General features: G+C 40.2%; 2 protein-coding genes across 3 annotated transcripts in view; both read right to left on the bottom strand.

Moving 5' to 3' along the window:
- The window catches only part of LOC140678959 (uncharacterized), a 30,726-nt gene extending 17,040 nt beyond the window's left edge, over positions 1–13,686 (bottom strand). Inside the window, exons 1-3 of the mRNA XM_072913563.1 lie at positions 13,468–13,686; positions 867–941; positions 326–559 (exon numbers count right to left, since the gene is read on the bottom strand). Of these exons, the coding sequence (XP_072769664.1) occupies positions 326–559; positions 867–941; positions 13,468–13,686 (528 nt within the window). The remainder of the gene's footprint in view (positions 1–325; positions 560–866; positions 942–13,467) is intronic.
- LOC133609863 (SCAN domain-containing protein 3-like) overlaps positions 1–21,128 on the bottom strand; it is a 229,434-nt gene that overhangs the window by 37,956 nt on the left and 170,350 nt on the right. The gene's annotated exons all lie outside the window — the stretch shown is intronic.

Raw genomic sequence — 21,128 nt, 5'->3', positions numbered from 1 at the left:
TACAAGCTCAATTAGTCTGAAAAAATGTATGCCCCTCAATATATATTCTATCTTGTCCCTTATTGATATTTAATAAAGCACAAAGGCTTCTTTTAACCCCCAAAAGCCGGCAAACCTCTGTGTTGATCTGTAAAAGTAGTTTGTAATTTAAGGCTTCAAGCACTTTCACATGTTTAGTCCTTTTAGACCTCACAATTTAAGTCAAGCAGTAATCTATCAATAATATTATAGTCATCAATCGTATCAGTGAGAAGTACAACACACTAATTCTAAACTAAATCATAAGTTTGTGTATCTAACATCAAACAAAAAGGTATATGCATACATTGTTGACAAATTCTTTGCCCTGGTCAGTCAGGATTCTTTGCGGAACCTCAAACTGATGGAAAAATTTGAGGATGCACCCTGTCACTTCTTCTGCTGTTTTAGATTTTAGGGCATATGCCTGTGCCCATCTGGTGCAGTAATCTACCATCACACAAATGTATTGGTTGCCTGTCTTGGTCTTCACCAGCCTGCCTATGAGGTCCATTCCAACCAGCTCAAAGGGGCATTTGGTCTTGAAGAGAAGAGTGGAGAACAATGTTAGCGTGGAGTAAACACACAAAAACTCACACCAACACATGGACAATTATAGCTGCTATGAGGCAATGGTTCGGGGACATGAAAATTTAGGCAACATTTGCATATTCTTCACAACTAGTTTGACTTTGGTAGTCTCAAATGATTGACCTATAAACAGCGAGGCCCTATCCCTGCCAGAGTTTGAATAGGGCCACCTTTTCATGGGAGATTGCGGTGCTAGCCACCCCACCTGTCGCCAAGGATACATGCTGTGTAATTAAAATGCAAAAGGTGAAGTTCACCTTGATTGGCTTGTACTCTGTGCCTGCCTTTAGGTCAACCCTGCCCTTCTGTTGACAGGATGTGCATTCAGACACCTGAGTATAGAAAACATTGATCAATACAAAATATTTAACGGCTTAAAAGTTATGTCAGTATGGGTATGTGCAGAGTATGTTATTTAATTGTTTGACAAAGGGGAATGGGGTATATAGGCCAAAATGGTAAAGACTCTTTGATATATACTTGGGAATCAAATTGTTTATTTCAGCAATGAAGGCCAAAATATCTGAATTGTTTGACATTCAGAATTTTTCTTAAATTGCTCTATTATTTTTAATGTTTTTATGACAAGCCAGCAGACTGTCCTTCAAAGTGGACAGTCATAAGTGCCCTTCATAAATAAAATGATGGACTGTATTCCATTTATTTCTGACAAGGCAGCAGTACCTTTCAGTAAGACAGGCAAGACATGTTGTAAAGGCAAAAATGAGGAAAAACCAAATCTTACCCATTTTTCAATGTCACACGTCATGGAGGGCCAGTAACATCTCTTGGAAATTGCATCCCTTGTTTTGATCTGGCCACAATGTGCACCAATGTCACTTGAGTGGAACTCTCTAAATATGGCATCTGCTTCAGCTGCCCCACACACCACTTTAACTTTCAGCTCTTTGGCCGATCCTTTGTGGCGGAGGTAATATAGCTTACCATCTATGACAAATCAAAGCATTAATTGAAAGCTTATTTCTTACAATGAAAAGTAATACAGTGAAATACAAATATCTCTGATTTGAAATCCAGAGATTGCAGCAATGGTATTTGTTTATTGTAGAAATTTCAATGCTTTACTTGCTGTGCTCGCACCTAACAAAGTGAGCGGCCTAATTCAATACAAATTAAATGCAAAACTCACAAATGGCGTGGGGGCAGTGTATATTAATTCATGAAGGATCTATGTATATTAAGATTTACTCTTAGACTATTAAATTAATAAAATGAAAACATGGCTCCGAGACCGTTTATTTATTTATCAAAAAAACAAAACACATGAGTAAATCCGCGACAAAAAATATCTTATCCATCACACAATCAACTAGGATATGGGCACGGCCTCAAAGGGTCAATATCCGATGAGGCAGAGAACTGCCATCAACCCAAAATATACAGAAAGGGTTTTTTGGAACAAAAAAAAAATTAACATTACTTTCACTTTTTCTTCAATTTTCCATGGATTTAGGTTAAAATATGTACAATTTCAGACACCATTTATGCACCTGAGTAAAGTTGCGCCACATTCTCGTGCTAGGTGAGAGTCCATCTTAAGTATGAAAATCTACAAACACTGAACACTGTTGCCCTCTGTGTTTTAACATTTTGATTTCTATTTACTGTTTTAATTGGTTTCACCCTTAAAATCGTTTTTAATCATATTTATTTTATATTGTTTTTATATTGGTTTTATATGTATTTATTTTTATTTTTTTATTCAGTCATTGGTGGAGCTCAAGATAGTATTTGAATGTTGTTTTTAATATTGTTGTGCAGCACTTAGGAAACATTTTGTTGTTTAAATGTGCTATATAAATAAAGTGGATTGGATTCGATTGAATTATGCTGTAGTTAGTATGATGTAAAACTGTAAATTTAGAAAGGGAATGCTCTGTTTTTCTTTAAATACATTAACACCATCACATTTTGTTCTAATAATACTAAGTCGTTGAACCTCTTGAGACAATTTGGCATTTGTTGGGGTGGTCATCAAGTGCGATGCTAGGTACCATAACTTGCCTTCCACAATGTAGTTTGCCGCTTTTCTTTTCAGGTTGAAGCGCTCGTATTTTTTGGAATTTGGTGGTACTTTCCCTTCGGTAAAGTATTCCAACAATTCTCTATAGGTGCTTGATTCCATGATTTAGATTGGAGTCGAAATCCGCTAATAAATTAGAAGGTGGGCTTCAAACTGGATAAAGCCAAATGTTTCAAGTACCTTGGTAAGGCGCCACCTCCTGTTAATAGTGTGAAATGCCATAAATGTACGCCTAATTGGCTGGGCAAAACGCCGACGGGTTTATCGGAAAATGTAACCCTAGTGCGTCCTGATTCTGGGGGTCCAAATGAGAAAAAGTGAATGGAGATGAAGGGAGGGGGGGTGTAAAAAGGGCAGGAAATTGTAATTTAGGTGACTGGTTTAAGAATATGGAACATACAGCCATAACAAACAGAACAACCGCATGTGCATGTATAGCCTTATCTATATTGGAAAATGTATGTATGTGAGAGAGAATCAACAGCTGATACAATGGACTCATACTATAATGAAAATAAGTCATTGATTTCCAGAATATGTGTAATTTATTAATGCTGAAATTCTGACAACTGACGTTTCATTCCATGATAGCTTTTAATCCGGAAAATGTATGTGTGTGAGAGAGAATCAACAGCTGATACAATGGACTCATACTATAATGAAAGTAAATCATTGATTTCCAGAATATGTGTAATTTATTGATGCTGAAATTCTGACAACGATAGTGTACGCCATTTACGCAAGCGTTCTTCTTCGCCTCCTCTTTGGGCTTGCCGTTTAACCATCAAACAAACGCCATGAGAACATCGCCCCCTGGAGTCACAAATTCTGATGGGTAACAGATTTCGGTACAACATCGGAAACGTCGCCGAGGACGAGGAAAGACTTCCGCGAGCCTGCAGGACACGCCCTCCCACAAGCCCCGCCCCCTCCGGGCGGAAGCAAGCAGCAGTCTGCCCGGCTTCCCCATGATGACATCACAGACCAGGATTTTTTTTTCAAAACTTTTTCTTTAAATCACCCGCCTCCAGCTAAAAACTCTAATGCCATGTCTTTGATAAAACATTATCAAAACATGTTTTTAGAAATCAGGTCTAATCAGTCCAAGCCACGTCCCAAATTTCATGCCCCGCCCCCCAAGACTCATGCCCCGCCCCCCAAGACTCAAGTCCCGCCCCGTCACAATTTTTTTCTTTTTTCCGCCCACACAACCCCAGGTGGGGGATAAAGAAAAATATTGTGGCCAAAATAAATGGGAAGTTTCAGCCCCCCTCCAGACCTCCCTCCGCCCACCCCTAGAGAGAGTTCCAGACAGCAGGGAGTGCGTCTGGTATCCGCCCCTTGAGGGAGGGGCTGGGGTCGGGAGCTGTGCTGGTGGGATGGCTCGGCATCACCATGCCAAGCCACAGCCTCCAGCACGGCCGCCACCACCAATCTTCCGACCTGCCAAGCCACAGCCTCCAGCAAGACCGCCCTCACCAGTCTTCCGATCCGTCAAGCCACAGCCTCCAGCACGACCGCCCTCACCAGTCTTCCGACCTGCCAAGCCGCAACCCCCAGCTAGGCCACCTCCACCTGCTCCAAAGCTAGCACTACGTCTAGCTGCTCCAAGGCTAGCTCCACGGCTAGCATCTGTCGCAGCACCACGGCTAGCACCTGTAGCCGCTCCACGGCTAGCACCTGTCGCCACACCAAGGCTAGCATCAGCTCCTCCACTTCAAGACCAAGACCCTCCACGCCAAGACCAAGACCTTCCACGCCAAGACCAAGACCCTCCACGCCAAGTCCCGCCAGTCGCAGCTCGACGACACCAAGACCCACACCAAGACCAAGACCCGCCATGCCAAGACCAAGACCCGCCATGCCAAGACCAAGACCCACACCAAGACCAAGACCAAGACCCACACCAAGACCAAGACCAAGACCCACACCAAGACCAAGACCCGCCATGCCAAGACCCACACCAAGACCAAGACCCACGCCGAGCTTCGCCGCTGGACGCGTCACGCCGAGCTTCGCCGCTGGACGCGTCACGCCGAGCTTCGCCGCCTGACTTGCCACGCCGAGCTGCCACGCCTGCCAAGTTGACGACGCGCCTGCCTCCTCGTCGGCTACAGATATGGCCGCTACCTGGTCGCCCGCCACGCCAAGTGCGCCCACCTCCCAGTCAGCCACGAATGTGGCCAATCCCTGGGCGCCCGCCTCGCCTACTGCAGCGGCGTTCCACTCGCCGCCGCCACCTAACTCTGCCCCGGTGGATACGGGGACACGTGGTCTGGCGACCCACCGCCATGTCCCCCTCCCTCCCGCCCTCCCATGACTCTTGTTAATTTTTTTATGGACATCTGGTATCTGTCCTTAAGGGAGAGGCTCTGTCATGTCTGTGTAATCATGTTTTGTTTAAAGTCATGTTTTGTTTAGTTTCTGGCTTTTCACTCCCTTGTCTTGTTTGCATGATTACCCATTAGTTTCACCTGTTCCACGTTTGGACTCATTGTGCACTCTTGTTTGTCACCATAGCAACCATTAGTTTTCACCTGTCACGTCACGCACCTGTTTCACGTTTTGAGTCACGCACCTGTTTTCGTTAATCATGTCTGTGTTATTTAAGCTTTTCATTTTCTGTTGTTCGTGCTGGAGTCATAGCCTTTCTCACCCTGCTATCGTCGCATTTATGCCCCCTGTCACACTCTGTCCACGTCTGCGCACTTCATGTCCATGCCAAGTAAGTTTGTTTATTATTGCCACAGTTAGTGTTTTTTATTGTTCATAGTTTTTTGCCCCCGTGCAAGTCTTTTGTTTTCATTAGTCAAGTTGTACATCCGCCTTGAGCGCGCCTTTTGTTCTTTTGAGTGTTATTATTAAAAATGTATCTACCTTCACGCCACATCCGGTCCAAATGTTCATTTGCACCTCGGGAGAACAAACCAAGCCAAAGTCCAAGTCTTGACACACGTGGCTTGGCATTGTCTTGCTGAAATAAGCAGGGGCGTCCATGATAACGTTGCTTGGATGGCAACATGTGTTGCTCCAAAACCTGTATGATGCCTTCACAGATGTGTAAGTTACCCATGTCTTGGGCACTAATACACCCCCATACCATCACAGATGCTGGCTTTTACACTTTGACCCTAGAACAATCCGGATAGTTCTTTTCCTCTTTGTTCCGGAGGCCGCGACGTCCACAGTTTCCATAAACAATTTGAAGTGTGGACTCGTCAGACCACAGAACACTTTTCCACTTTGCATCAGTCCATCTTAGATGAGCCCGGGCCCAGCTAAGCCGGGTGCGTTTCTGGGTGTTGTTGATAAATGGCTTTCACTTTGCATTATAGAGTTTTAACTTGCGCTTACAGATGTAGCAACCGACTGTAGTTACTGACAGTGGTTTTCTGAAGTGTTCCTGAGCCCATGTGGTGATATCCTTTACACACTGATGCCGCGTTTTGATGCAGTACCACCTGAGGGATCGAAGGTCACAGGGATTCAATGTTGGTTTTCGGCCTTGCTGCCTACGTGCAGTGATTTCCCCAGATTCTCTGAACCTTTTGATGATATTACAGACCTTAGATGGTGAAATCCCTAAATTCCTTGCAATAGCTCGTTGAGAAATGTTGTTCTTAAACAATTTGCTCAGGCATTTGTTGACAAAGTGGTGACCCCCGTCCTTGTTTGTGAATGACTGAACATTTCATGGAAGCTGCTTTTATACCCAATCATGGCACCCACCTGTTCCCAATTAACCTGTTCACCTGTGGAATGTTCCAAATAAGTGTGAGCATTCCTGAACTTTCTCACTCTTTTTTGCCACTTGTACCAGCTTTTTTTTAAACATGCTACAGGCATCAAATTCCAAATAAGCTAATATTTGCAAAAAAATACAGTTTTCCAGTTTGAACGTTTAGTATCTTGTCTTTGCAGTCTATTCAATTGAATATAAGTTGAAAAGGATTTAATGTATTCTCTTTTTATTTACCATTTACACAACGAGACAACTTCACTGCTTTTGGAGTTTGTATATTGAAAAAAAGAACATTAAAAAATAATAAAATCCACAAAAATGCATCAATCAAATGTGTTTTGATTAGCCCCTTAAGTCGTTGAGCAGCTATAAAATGATGTTGCTGAAAAGAGGATATGTGTCAAATGTGTGTGTGTGGAGCACAAGCACTGATCCTGCAGCCGTGTGTGGAAGTGTCAGTGTGCACACTTACTAAATAAAAGCTAAATAGTGCTGGCACCACAGCGATGAGTGTTGATAAATCATATTGGGCGTGATAAATCATTATATTGGCATTTTCTCCCAGTATTGTGGCTGTTTTAATGATCAGCATATATTCTGCATATTATTTTGCATATTCTGCTCACTTAAGAGACGCCATCCACTTTGCACAGGTTTAGTAGATCAGCTCTGCGTGTGCCATCAGGTTTGCACCTGTTTTAGTACACGCAAACCTTTAACAAATCAGGCCCTGTGAGTCCAACTCCATCCTGGAGAAGAGGATTGTACTTTGTCACACCTGTGCAACTTGGGTGTGCCACCTGAAGACTAAGCTCCTGCTGGTAGCTCTTAACCACAATAAGGTGACAATCTCAAATATGAAAGTGAAATCAATTCAATAAAGTATCATTGATCCACATTTTTCAACCCATTTATCTTAACTTGATGGCCTAATTCTTCAACTGAATGTTCACCTTTAGTAGGACTTCACACACAATAGTCAATATTTACAAAAGTGACAAGTACAGTCCACTTATGAAGAAAACAAAAACATTCTTCTCAAACTAGTTCATCAACAAGTCAGCTGCATCATGCCTCAAAGTTTCCGCATTCTCCACTTATTCACACACAGAGAAACTTAACAGCACTGCCTACACTCTAGACATAGTCATCTTTTTTTTTCAGCTTGTCTTTTACTCTACCAACTAACATGGAGTCATCAGTTCCCCTCTTCTTTGACATTATTTTCATTTCATTGTGTTGTCTGACCAGTAAACACTTGCAGCGTGAGGAAGTCCACATTGACACAAATAATGATAGCCTGCATCTTACTTTTCATCAACAGCAATAACAACTGATAGCCCTTTTTCATCTGTTTTAATTATGAGACACAATTGTGTCAAAGTCATGATTTTTTTTATTTCATGCTTGAAATAAGAAATGATTACTTTAAAAAAGTAGTTTTATACTTGTGAGTGTTGATGACACAGCTTTGCAACACTTGATATTCTAGTTTCAAGCATGTTTTACTCAATATAGGTCATCAAATCTCAGCAACAAGCTGTAATATCTTACTGAGATCATTTAGGACCAAAACACTTAAAACAAGTAAAACACACAAAATCTGCTTAGTGAGAAGAATGATCTTATCAGACAGAAAATAAGCAAATATCACCCTTTTTTGAGATATTTCATCTTACTTAGATTTCAGTTTTTGCAGTGCACCCCCTGGTGGCGCTATTGCTGAAAAGTGGCAGCAGTCAACTGACAAGAAGTCTTCTACAAGCGCCCCTTGTGGCCACGTCAGGTAAATGCCTGCGTGGCTTTTCTGGGAAATCACCTGACCTGACAAGCACAACAGGTGTGACAAGTTTGCCGCCGAACAAACAAAAAACATAAACAACAATAAAACGTATAATTGACGGATAGATCTGAAGTTGATCTCGAGACTATTGTGTTAAATGTAAACAGTAAAAAAAAATTAAAATGTATTTTGTGACACTTTAATGAGTAGGACCCTTTTGGATCCCCAATCATTTTAGTGTGATTTGTTTTTAAGTGTCATTGCTCAAAAAATAATAATTAATTAAATTCAATGGTCTTATTGACCCTTTTAAGGCTCCAATTATTATATAATCTCAAATATTCCACTTAAAAATGTTATTGGGTGAAAATATTACATATTTTGTGTTTTTTCCATAAAAAACATGGTTTTCTTTGACAAAAAGAGCATACAACTTAAATCTTTAAAAACTTTATATTGACAGATAGACCTAATGTTGATCTAGAGATTTAAAACTTGAATAATAATACAAATAATAACACATTTTTAATATTTTTTTGACCAAAACCCTTTGGGGTCCCCGGGTTCAAGCCCGAGTGGAGGCCTAAATGTATATTTTTTATACATTTATTGTATTGGTTTTTAGAATAAATGGCCCCCGCTTGCTTTGATTTTTCAGTGTGCGGCCCTCAGTGGAAAAAGTTTGGACACCCCTGCTTTACATGGACTGGCACCTCAGTATATGTCGGAACTCATCCACATTTACACTCCTGCGCGCGCTCTGAGGTCCGAGAGCCAGCTCCAGCTCGTGGTGCCCAAGACCAGACTTAAAACCAGGGGAGACAGGGCCTTCTCTGTGGTCGGCCCTAAGCTCTGGAACACTCTGCCCCTCCATGTTCAAACTGCTCCCACAGTGGACTGTTTTAAGTCTCGTCTTAAGACCCACTTTTATTCTCTGGCTTTTAACACTACGTGAGTTGTGTGGTCCTCTGTTGTCCTCTGTGTTTTTAAAATGTTGATTTCTATTTACTGTTTTAATTGGTTTTACCCTTTAAAATCGTTTTTAATCATATTTATTTTGTATTTTTTACAGTTTCATTAAATTTTTCTAAGTTTCGCATCTTTTTCAGATTCAAATCTTTTTTTTTTTTTTTCCAGGTTCCCACATTGGCCCTTTCTTCTTCTTCTTTTTTTTTTTTTTTTTACATAATATTGGATATAGAGAACATTCAAACACTCCATTTGAATATAAAATATTGAAATTTAATGATTTGGTGCTTTTTCAAACAGTCAAAATGATGTACAAAGAAAACTAAGCAAAAAGGTACAACAATTCTTCACAAAAATGAAGATAAATATAACCTCAGAGAAAAATGTCATTTAAAAAAAATTGCGATTCTGATGTTGACAAGACTTTATTCAGCCCTTCAAAAACAATGAAAACATATTTTTCATACAAAAATAAAGTTATAGACATTGTAAAACCATTCTCTGTGAGACATTAATGACTTAGTATATTAATCAATGAATTAATCTCTGCCTTCTTTTTATTCTGTCCTAACTTTTATTCACACGTTCATGCACATATAAACACATTTTATTCTTACTTGTTCAGTGTATTGGTATCTATATTATTACAATTCGGCTAAATTCTTTAAATTAGGGAAACAATAATAAATATTGATTTCACAGTTACAGCATGGGGATATGTGACCACCTTAAGGAGGATTTACAGTAAAAACATACATATACAATTGTTACCAATATTTTGGAGTCATTCTTACCAATACACTATTTGTTTGTGTACATTGAAATGATTCTGATCCTCATCTAATGACAGCTACAAGCAATTATTTTGTTGCTGAAAAGAAAAAAGTGTTAAAAAAGAGCCATAAGTCCAATGTCCAGAAGGCAGTTGCAGAAAGAAACCCAACAGGAAGTAAAAGAGGGCCTACAGTGACCCCTGCTGGAATTATTAAGATAGTGGCAACAAATCCTGGAAAGAAACTAACACCATAACCATAGCCGGAAGCTATTAGCAGACTTCCTGTACTTTGCTGATGGCGTAATCCACGTTCTGATATTGCTCTGCAAAATATTATATATTACACTAAAGCTAACGTGAGATTTATTGTAAGATACACAGTTATTTAATAGCAGTTGAAATGCTACGTTGTGGAATTTTCGTTTTGAATTGGTTGTTGCTCACGTCAGATGTATTACTATTTTGCACTGAAGTCGATATTATTTCCCCCCTGTAGACATCGAAATCAGCAGAGGTGTTAACCACATATTGTGTGTATGTGCGTTCTGATCACTCATTGCAGGTAATAATTGTTGCACTATGTGCGTTTTACGTGTCAAGACGTTCATATTTCAATTTGTATTGTTCGCCATTTTAACATGCGAACAACGTGGTCTGTCATATTCGCTAGTCACCACCAGAGGGTGCTAAAAGTCCATTTAGTTATTTGTGTCATGTATTGTATTTTGTATTTTTTTACTTTCTATTTCATAAATATTTAAAAAAGGATGATGTTGGTTAAAAACCAAGTTAAAAATATGTTTTATTGAATTAATTGTAATACCAGTAAAGATAAAAGCAAGTTAAAACCACTATACGATCACACACGAAAAAAGTATACTGTTAAAAACCATTGTATTAAGTCACATCTGTAATTGCATTTCATGTAATTGTAAAAATATGAAAATGTTATGTACTTGAGCAGACTTCCTGTACTCTGCTAATGACATCGAAATCAGCAGAGGTGTTAACCACATATTGTGTGTATGTGCGTTCTGATCACTCATTGCAGCTACCAGTAAAGAACCACATCACCCAATCCAGCCTGTGTGTGGGTTCTTGGCGGGACGGGTACACAGCAGTTACATATATATGCTTTTATTATTAAATCAACATAAAAAACACAAGATACACTTACAATTAGTGCACCAACACAAAAAACCTCCCTCCCCCATTCACACTCATTCACACAAAAGGGTTGTTTCTTTCTGTTATTAATATTGTGGTTCCTACATTATATATCAATACAGTCTGCAAAGGATACAGTCCATAAGCGCACATGATTGTATTTTTTTATGACAAAAAAAAAATGAAGGATAATAAAGGATACAGAGGGAGGTCTCTAACAGCCTACAATGAAGAGAGCTTGGCCATGGCAGAATTCAAGCTGCAGGGCAAAGAGTTTGAAGTGCATTAATGAACTCATATGGTGAATATCTTGGAGAAAGCACACTGTCAGAAAGTGTTTTAGTTTTATGTTATTCTGACGCAGTTTTGAGATGTTAGATTTCCTCTGCTCTTAATTTGGCGATATAGTCTGAGACGTCATTTCCTGTTTGTAGCGTTTCTGCGTAATATGGACTCTTGTGTAAACAGCATTGTGTGCGTTCCTGACTAAAATGTAAGTATACGTCGAATATAGCACGGTTATTAATGCTAAAATGCCTATAATGTGTTCGATGTAGCCTTAAACGAGTGTTTGTTTGCAACAATGTTTCTGATTGACGACGTAATTTGCCAGCTCAACTTTCGCCCTGTTAATACTTATTGTTACACAGTAGTTACCCTATCCTACCACTAGAGAGCGACACAGACCACGTTTAAATCACTGTCTAAATCAACAGTGCTTATTCTCCATTCATCTCTTATGGACTGCTTTAATAGTCCATGTACATTTGTTTGTACATTTGTTTTATAACACATTGTAGAATATATTATATTATATATAATATTATACATATCCTGTTGTATTATTGCATATTATATTGCCTAAATGTATCCTAATCATTATTTGTATGTGTTCCCTTAGACCAGGGGTCGGCAACCCAAAATGTTGAAGGAGCCATATTGGACCAAAAATACAAAAACAAATCTGTCTGGAGCCGCAAAAAATTAAAAGCCATATTACATATAGTGTGTCATGAGATATAAACTGAATTAAGAGGACTTAAAGGAAACTAAATTATCTCAAATATAGCTACAAATGAGGCATAATGATGCAATATGTATAGAGATGTCCGATAATATCGGCCTGCCGATATTCTCGGCCTATAAATGCTTTAAAATGTAATATCGAAAATTATCGGTATCGTTTTTTTTATCGTTTGTTTTTTTTTATTTTGTTTTTATTAAATCAACATAAAAAACATAATATACACTTACAATTAGAGCCCCAACCCAAAAAACCTCCCTCCCCCATTTACACTCATTCACACAAAATGTTTTTTTCTTTCTGTTATTAATATTCTGGTTCCTACATTATATATCAATACAGTCTGCAAGGGATACAGTCCGTAAGCACACATGACTGTGCGTGCTGCTGGTCCACTAATAGTACTAACCTTTAGTAGTTAATTTGACTCATTTTCATTAATTACTAGTTTCTATGTAACTGTTTTTATATTGTTTTACTTTCTTTTTTATTCAAGAAAATATTTTAAATTTATTTTATTTTATTTTATTAATGTTTTTAAAAAGGACCTTATCTTCACCATACCTGGTTGTCCAAATTAGGCATAATAATGTATTAATTCCACGACTGTATATATCGGTATCGGTCGGTATCGGTAATTAAAGAGTTGGACAATATCGGATATCGGCAAAAAGCCATTATCGGACATCCCTAAATATGTACATATAGCTGGCCTAAATAGCATGTTAGCATCGATTAGCTTGCAGTCATGCAGTGACCAAATATGTCTGATTAGCACTCCACACAAGTCAATAACATCAACAAAACTCACCTTTGTGCATTCATGCACAACCTTAAAAGTTTGGTGGACAAAATGAGACAGAAAAATAATTGGCATAAAACACGTCCTAGAAAGTCGGAGAAAGTTATACATGTAAACAAACTACGGTGAGTTCAAGGACCACCAAAATTAGTAGGACAAAACGGCGCTCACCAAATACTCGAATCAGTGAAGCATGTTTAATACAAACAGTGTGCTTTATAACAATTAGGGAGGTTTGTGTAATGATTGTCCTCCAATACACTATTTGTTTGTGTACATTGAAATGATTCTGATCCTCATCTAATGAAAGCTACAAGCAATTGTTTTGTTGCTGAAAATAAAAAAAGTGTTAAAAAAGAGCCATAAATCCAAAGTCCAGAAGGCAGTTGCAGAAAGAAACACAACAGGAAGTAAAAGAGGGCCTACAGTGACCCCTGCTGGAATTATTAAGATAGTGGCAACAAATCCTGGAAATAAACTAACACCATAACCATAGCTAACGTTGCTAGCTAGAAAACATGGACATAAAACAAAATGAAAGTACATTTATACGAGGTGACGCTTGAGTGCGACGGCGTGCAGGACGATGAGGACAGTGGTAGATGCGATGCTCAGCTTTTCCGCAATATAGACAAAGCAGAAGACGAAGGCGACGATCTCTCTCTGCTTGAGAGAGACGATTCCCTCCAAGCTGCATGGGTTCCTCCTCCCGTGATATCGGCAAGGCATCGACAACGGGTATCGGTGCGGACGCTGTTTGACGAGCTCCATGGCCACGCCCACTATACGTCGAGGTGCGAAGTCCTTGCCGTCGGAATCTCTCTCTCTCCCAGTCAATGAGGCGATTCTCAATCTCCACCGCCAATGCGACGAGCTACTGCAATTTAATGTTGGCCCCCGGGTCTTGGCTTTGACAGCCGTGCTCTACATCAGTGGTCCCCAACCACCGGGCCGTGGATCGATTGGTACCGGGCCGCACAAGAAATTAATAAAATAAAATAAAACAAATATATATTTTTTTATTATTAAATCAACATAAAAAACACAAGATACACTTACAATTAGTGCACCAACCCAAAAAACCTTCCTCATTCACACAAAAGGGTTGTTTCTTTCTGTTATTAATATTGTGGTTCCTACATTATATATCAATACAGTCTGCAGGGATACAGTCCGTAAGCACACATGATTGTATTTTTTTATGACAAAAAAAAAAAAAAAGAAGGATAATAAATGATACAGAGGGAGGTCTCTAACAGCCTACAATGAAGAGAGCTTGGCCATGGCAGAATTCAAGCTGCAGGGCAAGGAGTTTGAAGTGCCTTAATGAACTCATATGGTGAATATCTTGGAGAAAGCACACTGTCAGAAAGTGTTTTAGTCTTATCTTATTCTGACGCAGTTTTGAGATGTTAGATTTCCTGTGCTCTTTGTAATGATAGTGTTTGACCACATGGTGGTAGTAAGTCTACAAATGACTAGGAACCAATATATAGTATGTGTCAGGTAGGACTCTTGAGAGAGGTACACACCTTGTACGCACGAGTGTTGAAGTAGCGTTTGTAACATGTGATCGTGATTAAAAGACAGTTCTGCAAGTCATCCAACGATGTGTTATTTAAAACAATAACATAACATGGTACCAGGAGTGGGGTTCCTGGATACTGTCTTCTTTATCCTGAGGAAGAAATTCAACCAGGTCAGCTTCCTCCATGTGTACCACCACTGCACCATGTTCATCCTCTGGTGGATCGGCATCAAGTGGGTCCCTTAGTAGTGCCGTCGGCCTCTTCCGCTCAACTATGTGCAAATGGGGTATGGCTTCATCTGCGGCGAGTGAGTGTGATGCAGATGAGCAAACTGCAGACCACATCATAACATCTTGTCCCATATACCGCCATCCTAATGGGAATCATGGTCTGGCAGCTCTACTGTTCCATCTTTAGATAGCTTCAGCTCTTTGGTGGTACTACATATCCAACATGGTACCAGGAGTGAACGAAAATTGAAGTGGTGTATTGTGAAAAGCGACATGGATTTGAAGCCACCTGAAAAGCTGAAGCTAAGTGGAAATGTCGACAGCAATTGGCGCACCTTCAAGCAGCAGTTCCAGCTGTACATGGCGGCTATGGCACTGCAGGATAAGCCGGATGCAAGGAAGGTAGCGTTACTGCTTACAATAGCAGGCCCACATGCCATTGAAGTTTACAACACTTTTGTGTTTGACAATCCAGATGAAAAAAACAAGTTGGATGTTGTCATTGACAAGTTTGATGCTCATTGCTCTCCCAAGAAGAATGAGACATATGAGAGATATGTGTTCCGTTCAAGAGTGCAAGCTCATGGAGAAAGTTTTGACAGTTTTGTGACTGATTTGAGGCTGAAAGCACAAACTTGCAACTTTGCTACACTGAAGGACTCTATGATAAGGGACCAGATTGTATGTGGCATAGAAGACAAAAAAGTCAGAGAAAGACTGTTGAGAGAGACAGAATTGTCGTTGGAGAATGCCATTAAAATTTGTCATGCAGCAGAATTGTCACAGATGCACGTCAAGACGTTTGGTGAAATGGCGTCCACCGCAGCCATCAGCGTGGGAGGCGACAACGTGCATGTCGTGTCAAGGGGATGGAAGTCGCAGCCTGCACAGCAGAAGAGTGACGTCATGTTCCAATGCAAGCGCTGTGGATCGCAGCACAAGCCAAAGCAGTGTCCAGCATTTGGTAAGCAGTGTTCCAAATGCTATGGAAAAAATCACTTTGCCAAACAATGTTTTGCTAAAGGAAAACCATGCGCTAAAAAGGAAAAATCTGTCAATGTAGTGGAGGACACTGATCTGGGTGAAACATTCTTTGTTGGCCTAGTGAACAGTGAAAATAAAACTGAAGAAGTAGTCAATGCTGTTGAAAAAGACAAGTGGATTGCACCGCTACAAATAAATGGAACTCGAGTTAACATGAAACTAGATACTGGTGCAAAGGCAAACTTGATCAACATGTCAGACATCAAGGAATTGAGAGAAAAACCGAAAATCCACAAAACAACAGTTGTACTGAAAGACTACAATGGTCGTAGCATTGACAGTCTGGGCACATGCAAATTGAGAGTCACTGTAAAAGGAAAAGTGCACTACCTGCTATTTTCAGTTGTCACTGAAGAACGTGAGTCAATATTGGGTGACAAAGCATGTGAAGTTTTAGGACTGGTGAAAAGAGTGTATCTTGTGAACACAGATGTGAGCGCTCAAAAAATTGAAACTGATTCAATAGTGCAGAACTACGCTGGTGTGTTCACTGGTTTTGGTGCTTTACCTTTTACATACAAAATACAGCTTAAAGAGCAGGCACGTCCAGTTGTCCATGCAGCGCGAAGAGTTCCAGCAGCACTTAAAGAGCGTCTCAAAAAGGAACTGGACCGGATGACAACACTGGGTGTAATAAAGAAAATCGAGGAACCAACAGATTGGGTAAACTCCATGGTCTGTGTGAAAAAGAAAAATGGCGATCTAAGAATATGCATGGATCCAAAAGACTTGAATGAAAACATAAAACGTGAGCACTACCAAATACCAAAACGTGAAGAAATAGCCAGTGAGATGGCTGGGGCAAAATATTTCTCAAAATTGGATGCGTCAAATGGCTTTTGGCAAATCAAACTAGACGAAAACAGTAGCAAATACTGCACTTTCAACACGCCTTTTGGTCGCTACTGCTTCCAACGCCTACCATTTGGGATCAAATCTGCATCAGAAATATTCCATAGAGCAATGGAACATATCATTGAAGGCTTGGAAGGCGTGCGAGCGTACATCGACGACATTGCTGTGTGGGGAAGAACAGCAAAAGAACACAACGAAAGGCTGACCAAAGTGTTGGAAAGAGTACAACAATATGGACTCAAATTAAACAAAAAGAAGTGTCAGTTTGGAGTGTCAGAGATAATTTTTCTGGGAGACAAGCTCAGTGCACATGGCGTTCAACCTGATGATGAAAAAATACACGCCATACAAAGAATGCCGAGTCCCACAGACAAGACAGGTGTACAGCGTATATTGGGCGTGGTCAACTATATTGGCAAGTTCATCCCAAACCTTGCTGTGAAAACATCCTGCATTCGTGAACTCCTTCACAATGACACAGAGTTCAAGTGGACGTCCAGGCACGAGAATGAGTGGCAGAGACTGAAGGAAACACTCACTACTGCACCTGTGCTGACGTTCTTTGACCCTACAAAGAAAACAAAGGTGTCAACAGATGCTTCAAAAGATGGACTGGGTGGAGTTTTACTACAGGCTGATGATGAACACTGGAAACCAGTAGCCTATGCATCACGATCCATGACACAGGCTGAATGTAGGTATGCTCAAATAGAAAAGGAATGTCTAGGGTTAGCATATGGCCTGCAGAGCTTCCACAACTATGTTTATGGTCTCCCTACCTTCACTGTAGAAACAGACCATCGCCCACTAGTTTCCATCATCAAGAAAAACTTGAATGACATGACACCACGAATACAACGTTTCATGATGAAGATGCAGCCATATGATTTTCAGCTCATCTACACACCTGGAAAGCACTTGATACTGGCTGATGCACTCTCAAGAGCACCCATGAAAAACAGCGTCAGTGCTACTGAAGAGGATGTACAAAACCATGTGAATATGGTGTCAGCTACACTTCCAGTGTCAGACATAAAATCACAACAAATCGCTGAGGAAACGGCAAAAGATGAAGAGTTGCAGCGTGTTATTACCAACATGCAGAATGGATGGCCTCCACGTTCCAGCCCACGGTTCTTCCATGTTAGAGGTGAACTAAGTGTTGTGGATGGACTTTTACTGAAGCGAAACCGAATAGTCATTCCACAAACATTGAGGCAGGATATACTACAAAGAATCCATGAAGGTCATCTAGGGATTGAAAAGTGCAAGAGACGAGCACGCGACACTGTATACTGGCCTGGAATCAACAAAGACATTGACAACATGATTGGCAGATGTGCAACATGTCAAAAATACAGAAACAAACAAACCAAAGAACCCATGATATTGCCTGAAGTTCTTACTGCACCATGGCAGAAAGTGGGAATGGACTTGTTTTATTTGAAGGGCAAAGAGTATGTTGTTGTAATTGACTACTATTCTAATTTCCCTGAAATGGCTTTGCTATCAAGCACATCATCAAACTGTGTGATCACGCATGTCAAATCTATATTTGCTAGACATGGTATACCGCATACTGTGGTGAGTGACAATGGACCATGTTTCAACAGTAAAGAGTGGCAGCAATTTGCAAAACACTATGATTTCAGACACGTGACGTCAAGCCCTCTGTACGCACAGTCAAATGGAAAGGCTGAGAAAGGAGTACATATTCTCAAACAACTTTTGAAGAAAGCAGTGGATAGTAACTCTGATCCATACCTAGCACTACTTAGCTACAGAGCGACACCTCTTGAGTGTGGCTTGTCACTCTCTGAACTACTGATGAACAGAAAGCTTCGTACTACACTACCAAGTATGTCTACACCAACGCAGAGTCAAAAAGTACAACGGAAGCTAAAGCAACAAAAGCTAAAGCAGAAGTCGTTTTATGACAAAGCAGCCAAATCGCTCCCACTACTATCACCAAGTGACACAGTGAGAATTGAAGGTCCTGATGGTTGGAAAACCAAAGCTACTGTTCTTCAAGAAACATCACCACGATCATATACTGTGAGGAGTGAAGAAGGACAGATACTACGTCGCAATCGTCGCAGTTTGCTGAGGGTTCCAGAGACTGTTCCAAACCAAGAAACAGCCGAGTCCGAGGTTTCATCTACACCGACTGTTTCAAACCAAGCAACAGCTGAGTCCGAGGTTTCATCTACACCCACTGACTGTGAAACAATGCCAATGCAGCACATGAATGAAGATGTGACTGACGATCCTGAACCTGTGTTGAGAAGATCCACAAGGCAGATCAAGAAACCTGTGAATGATGACTACGTGTATTATTGAACTCGTATAATATCAAACTGATTGACTAGCTAAAGAGTTAATGTTTTTTTAAAATACTTTAAATGTTTTCTAATACTGTGGTGCGTGGATAGTTTTTGAAAAGATTGCATATTCATGTGGTCAAGATACAAAAACAAGTAATTTGTTTAATACAAACATTGTATTAGCAATGGGTGCTTAGTTTAGAAAGGGGGATGTAATGATAGTGTTTGACCACATGGTGGTAGTAAGTCTACAAATGACTAGGAACCAATATATAGGATGTGTCAGGTAGGACTCTTCGGAGAGGTACACACCTTGTACGCACGAGTGTTGAAGTAGCGTTTGTAATATGTGATCGTGATTAAAAGACAGTTCTGCAAGTCATCCAACGATGTGTTATTTAAAACAATAACATAACAGTTACGTTTATTTCCAAATTGCTAACTTTGCGTTTTCTCTCTCAAAACGGAGTCAAATGTGCCGGAGACACATTATCAGCCCCGCGTTGCAAAAAAGGCATAACGTTAACGTTACTCACAAAAAAGCTGAACTCATGAATGCTTGTTGCCACTATGGACTTAAAAAGTTACGTAGCGTGAGTTCTTCCCTTCATCCATGGCTCCAACATGTTTCCTTTTCAGCTGCTCCTGAAGCAATGTTGTACTTCCGTGCCATTTTGCAGGAAACGCTCTTCTTTGAAGTCTTTAAAGTGAAGTGTTCCCACACTTTTGACGACTTAGGTCGTACACTTTTCTCCATCGAAGCAATAACCTCAAGATGTTTCTCCGCTGAACTATCCGTACTGTTTTCCTGCGCCATTTTCGAATGTTCCAGCAAAGGAGGCGGCGTCGTCGTCACGTGAGCTGCACATGACACATCATTGGCTAGCTTACCTCCACCTCATGAGACGTAGCCTCAGCGCAGTTTTGTACTCTTTTTGTACTTATTTTGATTATTGTTTCTCAGCTGTTTGTAAATGTTGCAGTTTATAAATAAAGGTTTATAAAACAAAAAAATTAAAAATTAAAAATAAGCCACCGCGCATGCGCATAGCATAGTTCCAATGAATGATGACTAATTAATCGCCAACTATTTAAAACATGGATTAGTTGTTGCAGCCCTACTTTAATGTGGCTGCTTATAAACTGAAGAATAAAATATTAAACTACCACGCAAAGAAAACGCTAACTATAAACTGCACAGCTATAAACAATGTTTGGTTGAAGTTAATGAGCTGTTGGAGGTAAGAGCACATTCGAAATGGCGGTCGGCGGGAAAAGTAGCAAACTAAATATAACGTTGAAACATGCTTTTGAAAATGTATATATTTCAATCCTGGCAAATACTGACTTTTAACAATATAAATTGTTACTTACATGAGTTCTGTCAAGTGTTTTCCTTGGGCTCCGTGAAGAAACGTGTCTGGGCTTGTTCTTCCACAGCTGCATGCAGGTGGGCGGGTCCTGACGTTTTAGGTCTGATATAAACCTTTGAACTGAGTTTTGCTAAATCAATTTATGTTGGAAGTCCAATAAAATTAATTTTATCACATAAAAAATAAGTTACGAAAATATTCACACTTTTATATATATAAATAATATTTATTGGAATAAATATACTTTTAAAAATAAAGTAAAAAGGACAATACCACAGAAAGAGTTTTTACAGTGTACGTCACTTAAAACATTTGACTTCAAAATATTTTTCCGGGAAAATATTGGATATTTTGTGTTTGCCTTAAAAACAAAAGGTTTTTGACTAAAAGGGCAAAAACAAAAACTAAATGAAGAAGCTGTCACGTACTCGCATGGCTGCTCTAGTTGTGACCCCAAGATGCAGGAGACAGGAGGACGACGTGCAGGTGAGAGTCTTTTAATTCCCACAGGGAGCACAAGGAGGTGCAGCAGGGAAGTGCACAGAAGCATAAGCAGTATACAGCAAACCAGAGTAACCTTTAACAAAACAATCCTTGAGCCCTGACTGGAGGGCGAGGCAGGCATAAATAGAAGCCAGCTGGTCAGTTCAAGTTAAAGTAGCAATGATTGTCACACACACACTAGGTGGGGTGAGATTATCCTCTGCATTTGACCCATCACCCTCACCCCATGACCAGGTGTGGCCAGGCTGCCAATCAGCGACAGGTGAGGAAGGAAAAGCGCTTAGGGAGACAAACAGGAAGTGGGACCAAAATAAGAGCGCTGACTAGGAGATAAACACAAACGCAAGCAGACCA

Source organism: Nerophis lumbriciformis, linkage group LG07, assembly GCF_033978685.3.
Source record: "Nerophis lumbriciformis linkage group LG07, RoL_Nlum_v2.1, whole genome shotgun sequence".
NCBI lineage: Eukaryota > Metazoa > Chordata > Actinopteri > Syngnathiformes > Syngnathidae > Nerophis > Nerophis lumbriciformis.
This window is presented reverse-complemented; position numbering and strand designations above follow the sequence as displayed.